This window comes from Myotis brandtii, unplaced genomic scaffold, assembly GCF_000412655.1.
Source record: "Myotis brandtii unplaced genomic scaffold, ASM41265v1 scaffold638, whole genome shotgun sequence".
Taxonomy (NCBI): domain Eukaryota; kingdom Metazoa; phylum Chordata; class Mammalia; order Chiroptera; family Vespertilionidae; genus Myotis; species Myotis brandtii.
Genome location: NW_005370445.1, coordinates 449,878 through 458,192, shown reverse-complemented (window position 1 = coordinate 458,192; position 8,315 = coordinate 449,878). Strand labels below are relative to the sequence as shown.

General features: G+C 59.3%; 1 protein-coding gene across 1 annotated transcript; it reads right to left on the bottom strand.

The window, feature by feature from the left end:
• Positions 1-3,837: 3,837 nt before the first annotated feature.
• On the bottom strand, positions 3,838-7,749 carry LRRC3 (leucine rich repeat containing 3). Its single transcript, XM_005880437.2, has one exon. The coding sequence runs from the start codon at positions 7,674-7,676 to the stop codon at positions 6,804-6,806; it is 873 nt and encodes a 290-aa protein (XP_005880499.1). The 5' UTR covers positions 7,677-7,749; the 3' UTR covers positions 3,838-6,803.
• Positions 7,750-8,315: the final 566 nt, after the last annotated feature.

The window sequence follows — 8,315 nt, the reverse complement described above, 5'->3', positions numbered from 1 at the left end:
CAGCTTCTCTCTCTCTGGGTAACCCAGACGTCCAGTTTTCTCTCTGCCCTGAGGGTGTCACTACAGGGTCTGGCTCACCACAGGGACGGGGGGCAGGGGGGGGGGAGAGGGTTGGCGCCCAGAGAGGAAGGAGGCAGGCACACGGGTCCCCAGCACAGCGGGCAGCCACCAGGACCCTGCCAAGGACTTCCTCAGCAAGCCAACGGTGCCACCTCGCCTTGGCACAATATTCCATCTCTTCTACTGGGTGGAAACAAAAACCACAAATCAAGACTTGTTTAGATGATGAATGCAAACAAGAGAAGGGAAACGCAGAGAACACTGAAATATTTACATCTTTTCAAGTAAGGCGGTCTGGTTTTTGTCCGGCTGATAAACGGGTCGCAGGGCAGCCTGCGGTGGTTGCACGTGAATTTGCGTATGGTTTGACGTGCTACGTTCTTGTCTTTTTGACAAGTGTGTTGTGTTTCCTGTGCAATAGTCCCCACTCCGCTGAGCTGGGCACCTTTGTAAATCCACGGGGGTTCTTCTCAACAGTCTCCACTGAGATAAATAGCAAACCCTTTAAGAACATCTCAGCACAAATTGTATTTTTATTTGGGGTTGCTCCTTCGAGGTCGCGATTTCTGGAGAAAGGTTGTCCACAGCAATTTTTGCATCTGCTCCTGACCTCCAGGGCTCCCCCTGAACCCGGAACAAGGCCAAGCACGGCCAGATGTGCGGAGCGGCCCCTGTTCCATTGGTCCTGCCAAGCCTGGGCGTTTCTGTCTCACAATCTGCCAGGTTGGGGAGTGGAGGGCTGCTGACAAGCTTCTCTTGTTCTCACCGTGGCCATCGCTCCTGGTGTCAGGGGTGCTGGGCTTTTCCTGTAGCACCCGTTAACTTTGCCACCACCAATACCCTGCCCTCCGCCACACACACACACACACACACACACACACACACACAACGCCAATCAAAATCCCAAAGCTTGCCCTTTTTAAAATATATATTTTTTTTATTGATTTCAGAGAGGAAGGGTGAGGGAGAGAGATCTGGAAACATCGATGATGAGAGAGAATCATTGATCAGCTGCCTCCTGCATGCCCCCTACTGGGGACTGAGCCTGCAACCCAGGCATCAACCCAGGCCCGGAAACAAACCCGGGGCCCTTCAGTCCACAGGCCCAACGCTCTATCCACTGAGCCAAACCAGCTAGGGCCCAAAGCTTGCCTTTTTAATTAATGAAGTGATCCACGGAGCATTTCAAAGAATTAACAGGCAGGGGGGGGAAAAAACTTTGAAAAAATGAGGGAAAGCTTGGCCTCCAGGCATTAAATTCTACTAACATTAAACCATTCAACCTGGTATTGGCATAATTTGGTTAAGTTAAAGTTACAGATATTGGAAAGCAAAAGGTTCTAGAATAGATTCCCCCCCCCCCCCCCCCAATTTGGAGGAAACGCTTTACCTATCTAAAGGTAAGACAATGGGAGAAAATGAAAGGGAAGAGGAAGATGACAGATAGATGGTTTCATATCCGTCCAGCATATACTGTTATGTTAATACATAAGTAAGTGGAGGTGAGACACCAGCACAGATTGGTGATGCTCTTGGCACGCCCGGGGCTCAATTCATGCAGTCAGTCCTCAGGGTCTGAGGAGCTCTAACAAACACGGGACCCAATGCCCCACACGGGACCCAGAGCAGAGGGTGCGAGCAAACATTCCCAACAGAAGACATCCCAACGATGAAAACAGACTTAAGTTCTGACGAGTCACACCCACAGTCAAGAGTGAGTGTCACAACAGCAGGCATCCCTGGGCCGGCGGCCGCGGTGACCAGGACCTGCCTGGGTCCTTCCCTGGGGCTGCTCAGCAGTTAAAACGGAGCCGGCACTTCCTCTTGGTTCTCGACAAGAATGCAAATGAGTGGCTTGGAAAACCGCAGTCTTGGTGGCCTCGTTGTTGTGACGTCCAGACCAACAGACTGATTTTTGAAGATGACTTCTCAGCCCCGGGCAAGGACAGGAAGCTTGGCGGCCATTCTGAACCCTTGGTCCAGTGGCTACGGAGAGACGGCAAAGCACCCTGGAGCCTGGCTGGGGGCAGGGTCCAGCTCACCACCCGCAGGGCGACCCTCTGGTCAACACCACTAACTCCGAGATCTCCCACACAGAGACAGCAGGACCCGGCCCGGGCGTCCAGAAGTGGGCGCAGAGAGGGTGGCAGCTGAGCCAGAGACAGTGGGGGTGCTAAGGGCTCTCAGGAGCAGGACAGCAGGTGCCTGTCCAAGGGGGGCACCTCCAGCTCACCCGGTGGATGGGGAGGGTGCCCTGGTGGGGCCCGGCAGGGCAGCACCTCAGAGCTGTGCTGGAGGGCCGGGCCTAGCTGCCCATCCTGCACACGGCCCCCTCGGGGAAGTCCAGTGCAGAGGTGACCGCTGCTCAGAGACGCCGCCAGGCCCTCGACACTGACCCTCCGGAGGTCTGAGTGTGTGCGGTGGGCAGGGGTGAAGGGAGGAGGGTGGCAGGGCTGAACAAGCATTCTCATCAGATCCCTGTCCCGGGCTGGGCTGGCCGGGAGGCGGGAGTGGCTGTGACTTAATGTGATAAGAGACTTCAGTGGCTGACGGCTCTGTCTCCTGACTGTCTGGGGGTTCGCCTGCCACAATGACAAACTGGGTGAAAGAAGAGTCACCACGTCTGTAAATAAATGCGCTGGTCTCCCTTCGGGGCTTTCTCCGCATCTTAATTGCTCTGCCTTCCTGCCCGGCTGCTGCCGTCCACTGCTGCCTGGCAGCCTGGTCACACCCCAGCTCTGCATTCACCAGCTCCTGGGACCTGGGACAAATCGTCTCACCTATCCGTGCCTCAGTTTCCCCAGCCATAGAGCCAGCTGTTAACATGGCCTCTGGAACCCGCTTTCCAGCTGGGTGGCCACTCTCCGCCTACTGCCTGGTTTCTCCCTCCGCTGCGTCTGCGGCCCTTCCTCCTCTCCCAGAGCCGCTGAGCTGGCAGGGAAGGTCAGGCCGGCGGCTTGTCCCTCGGGGATGCTCTCTCCACCTCTCTTTGCACAGAAAGCAGGCCAGCATTGTCAGCTGCGCCTGGGAGTGGGGCCTGGTGGCCAACCCAGGTCCACTCCCTTTCCTGCCCGTGCTGTTGCCATGGTTACAGATGCAGCAACCCAGGGCTCCAATGCAGCATCCCAGACTGGACTGTGAATCCGGCTGCCCTGCCTCCCGCGGGGGCCCCTCCTCGGTCTGGGGCTGAACGGAGGACTCACCTCCTGTGTTGATGATGCTCCAAGGCTCGCGTTTCCTGAGTGAGAACTCCCAGGCCCCGGCGTCAGAGAGCGGATTCCAGCCCTGCTCTGCCCCAAACAAACCGCCTCCTGACTCGCCATCCCCCCTCCAGTCCTCACCACCTCGGGTTGAAATGGAAATATTCTCTACCGTGCCAGCCACTGTGAGCACCAGTCGAGGCCCCTTATGAGTTAGCCCAGCCCCGGATGTGCTGTCCAGGGACTTCACAGCTGCTGCCCCCTCCCCAGTGGCCGGCCGGCCTGGGGCCACCCCGAGGCCTGAGAGCGGCTGCTGACCTCCTTGCTGTGTCCCACAGGGTGTGCGTTTGGCCTCACCCCATGACCCAGCCCCTCATGCCACGGGCTCGCAGGCCTGTCTCCACTGCCTGGCCAGGTCTGCAGTTAGGGGGGGGGGGGGGGGGGGGGGGGGGGGGGGGGGGGGGGGGGGGGGGGGGGGGGGGGGGGGGGGGGGGGGGGGGGGGGGGGGGGGGGGGCGGTGAAGGGCAGGAGGGAAGGGGGACGCAGAGGTGCAGACAACAGAATCCACTCCAGCCGATTTAAGCACAAGGAGGTTTATTGAGGGCTCAGCGAGGGGGGAGGACAGTGGAATCAGACTTTAGACGGAACTTCCAGGAGGAGGACTCCCAGCGCCACTCCAGGCTGCTGCCATGGCCGGGAGCTGCCTCGAGTCCAGAACATTCCACCTCCCACAGCCTGTGCCAGCAGCCCTGCCTCCCCCAGGTAACTCAGTCCAGGATCAAAGTCCCTGCAAACGCTTCTGTTGAGGACCCGCTGCAGGGAGCCTGGCAGCACACGAGAGCCAGCAGGCAGGGCCGGTGCCCAGCGCCCATGCGGGTGCCCAGGGGCCTCTGCTCACTACACCCATCTACCCCATGAGGAACCCCAAAGTTGTCTGGCCTGGACCCCCAGGCCCTGTGAAGAGCCTGTTACCTGGATGGCAAAGAGAGCCGGGGAATGGGCCAGCGGAGGCACCCCTTTTGCCATGTCACCACCATTGTCAACACTGGTCCCCTGGACGGGGCCAGCTTGACCCCGGTCTCTACAGATGTAAGATGGGGTCAAACACTGGACCCAATGGTGTGGGGTGGGGTGGGGTGGAGAAGGCTGCGTCAGTCAAGGGCCCAGAGGGCACCCAGTGGCCCATACTCAATATGGCAGCAAAGAATGTGGGGGTGCAGGTAGGGCATCATCCTAAGGGGTTCCTGGAGGGAGAGGAAGGAGGAGGGGCAGGGGGAGAAGAAAAGAGAAGAGGAGAGGGCTGTGCCCTGAAACCGTTCTCAGGCACCAGGGCTGGGAGCTCCATGAGCAGGGAGGAGCTGGGGGTCTTGGAGTTGAGGTCCTGGGGGTCTTCCTGGAGGAAGGCATCCTCCCCTAGGAGACTCCATGAGGGGCGAGGAGCCCCAAAAGGCTGGAGGTGGGCAGCCCCTGACGGCTCTCGATGTGAGGGAGAGGGCCCTTGAGTGCTCTAGGTCCTCGCCCACCTCCCGGCCCCACAGGGTCCACACCAAGGGAAGGTGGCCTTGGGCTGGGGGCCAGCAAAGGGGTGGGGAGGGGGAAAGCCCACCTACTCTCCATGCACCCCCTGAAGAGCCACGTGTGGTGGCATCAGGCGCTGGCTGATTTGGGGGTGAGAGCAAATGGAGTCCCTAGCAGCAAGGAGGGGCCCCCCAAAGTGCTGAGGCTGGCAGCACCCACAAGAGGCCTTGCAGGATCCTGACACTCCCCTCTACCCCTGGGCCTGTGCTGCTCTCTTCCCCTGACCCAGGGGTCACAGCCATCAGGGAGGCCCACAGGAGGTGAGCTCCTTGTGGGGTGGGACCCTGTCCCCACCAGGGCACATGGGATGGGGGGAGGGGACCCAGATCACCCAAGGAGGCTGTGTCCTGCCCGTCAGCCAGCAGCGGAGCCTACCTGCTCCACACAGCCTTTGCCACACACGTGGACAGACTTCTTGGTTTTAGTTGTCACTGGAAAGGTGGGCAGGGCTGTGGGCTGGCGGCCTGTGGAGCAGCAGGTGGGCATCAATGGCCCAGTCAGCCCTGCCTCCCACAGCCACTCTGGACAGTGGGCAGCGGAGAGCCCCTCTCTTTACCCTGCACGTGCTGTGCACCCCCCACCCCCACCCCGTGAACACGGGCGCAGCGCCTTAGGGTGTGGGAGGGTATCTGAAACCTCTAGGCGGGTCCTTGTTAATGCGCCGTGACTGAGAAGTCACCGCCGCGTTCGGACGAGCCTTTCGGTCTCTGTGCAGCGGCTGGGGCTCCGGATCAGCGTGTAAATGCGACCCCACATTCGTTTCCCACGTCAAGTCACTCGGAACTTTCCAAGGACCAACCACCCGCCATCGTTCATCGCTTCTGAGCTTCTGCTTGATGAGGCTCCTGCCCTTTATACCTTCAGTTCATAGCAATTTATCCCTATTTGCTCCCCCCAAAAATATTCAAAGTCGTGTAAAATATAAACACTCATACAAAAGACAGTAACACAAAACTGGGAAGATGAATCAGAGTCATACAGGTGAAGGTAACCTCTGCCCTGGACGTGTAGCTATATAAGAAAATCGAGCGCTCAGTGAGCTGAGAGTCCTGGCAGCAAAGGTGGAGAGAGAGAGAGAAAGAGGGAGGGGGGAGGGAAGAGAGAGAGAGAGAGAGAGAGAGTGCGCGAGCGAGCGCTTGTTGGAAAAAAGGAGTCCCGTTGATTGGCCTGGAAACATCACTCATCGGTCCTGTCCTTTGAAAGGCGCTGCTTTAGGTGTTGGTGAGTAGAAAAGCAAGGCACGGCGGCGACCAGCGATGACCGGCCTTCCCACAAGCCAGGCAGACCGCGTGGGACTCGGGCCGAGCTTGTCCTCAGGTTCCTCTCCGTGGTGTTTCGGTTTCAGGTTTTGGGCTTTTCCCCCTCTCGCCGGACTGAAATTTGGGTCCAAGTGTTATTCCTCACAATCATTTGAGAATAAACACGGTTGTTCACTCCCTTCCCTCTCCTGGCCTCTCCTATATACTTGGCTCTGGACAGATTCTGTGGTCCAATGTGTTCAGGAACTACTAGGGGAGCAGAGGCGCATCTATTCCGCAGTGTAGGGTCACCTGTGCCTTCGACGGGTGAATCTGCACCCCAAACTCCACCGGGGACACTCGTAGTCATGGACACAAGCCCCTCCTTCTCTGAATGCGTTCACTCCCACGGTGCCACACGGGAGAGGCTTTCGAGTGGAAGGGACATCTTAGAGACAGCCTGGTTTTAAGTCCCGACTGGATCGTTTCCTGTGTCATCACAGGTAAGTCAGTCCGTTCTCTAAGCTTTCGTGTCTTCCTCCCTCAGCGGGTCTGATGGTAACATTACCTGGCTCGAAGGGCATTGCGGTGACTCAGTGCAATTGGAGGAAGTGTTTGATCAGAGTGTGCACTGCACAGAAGCAGCTGTGACTCCCACCTGGCCGGGGGGACACCAGGAGCGGGGGTCAGTCACCACCTGCCACAGAGTGATGGCCCTCAGCGGGCACTAGGATGCAGGGCTGAGGGGGTCCTTGGACACGGGGGTGCTGGGCAGGGATTTCAGGTACTCCAGGTGTCTCCTGGCATCCTCCTGGTTCTGACGCACATAGTACACGACGTAGGTGATCACCATGGCGAACCAGCCGAACATGGTGACCAGCATGGCCACGTCGGTGGTCTTGTGGTGGGTGCTGCAGAAGCTGACGCCGGCGTCCAGGGCCTGGATCAGCGGCTTCCCCACGTACTCCTCCTGCACGGAGGTGTGGCAGGCGATCTCGTCCACCGAGTCGGGGTCCAGCTTCAGCTCCCACAGGGCCTCCTGCAGGGCACACTCACAGTGCAGGGGGTTGTGGGACAGGCGGATCTTGGCGCTGAGCTTGCCCAGGGCGTCCTTGGGAATCCTGCGGATGCGATTGTGAGACAGGTCCAGCAGCCGCAGGCCGCCGGCCAGGCCCGAGAAGGCAGCGGGGCCGATGGTCTCGATGGCGTTCTGGGACAGGTCCAGCTCTCTCAGCTGGCTCAGGTGCTGGAAGGCTCCGTTGGGGACCCGGGCGATCTTGTTGGCGTCGAGCTTCAGGAACACGGCGTTGGCGGGGATGTCCTTGGGGATCTCCTGCAGGCCGCTCGCACTACAGTGGACGGCGACGGCCCCATCGTGGTCGGGACACTGGCAGCTCTGCGGGCAGGAGGTGCCCAGGCGAAGGCAGAAGAGGAGGAGGAGGCAAGACCCTCCCATGGGGGCCGGCACGGACGAGAGGCTCTGCTTGCCCGTGGGGCCCATCCTGACCGCACCTGGGGGCAGACGGCGTGCTCCTCCGGCCCAGGGCTGTGGGCCTACATCCTTCCCCGCTTCCCTGGACGCTGCTTCCGATAGGGACATAAACTCTTGTCCTTGCCTGCCAGGAAAACGTGTTTTCTTTCCGTTCTAAAACAGAGGAGCAATGGGCATTGTCCACGGGGTTCAGCCGGCACCCAGGCACACCTTGACTTTGAGGCGATACCACAGGCAAATTGAAGCCTCTGACAGTGGGGGTCTCTAACTTATTTCCGGGGACTCCCAATGCCACCAGAAGAGCAAGAGCAGGCTCTACTGACCCCTGGTTGTGGGGAGGCACCCATCAACATGGTGGGACAGCCCTGCCCCCTAAGCTGGACACACCCTCTAGACACCCAGGGACCAGGGGCCTGGACAGCACTGGGTGATGGCAGCCTGGAGTCCACCCTCTCCCAGCCCCTCAGGGTGGGAACGGGGAAGACTGAATGCAGAGCCCGAACCAACCCACAACCACAGGGAACCAGCGGCTCATCACTCCCGGCCAGGCTGCGGCAGAAGCTTAGCACTTTGCTAATTGTGACAACCCTTAAAAATTGTAATAATGGATAAAGCTCTTCTCTGCCCGCCCTAACAGGAACAGCCACCCGGCACCTGCCCTGGGGTGGGCGCCTTTTATTTCCATTATGCTTGGGAAGGAAGGAAGAGGAGAACAGAGAAAAGCCAAGCCCTGGGCGCGCGCTGCGC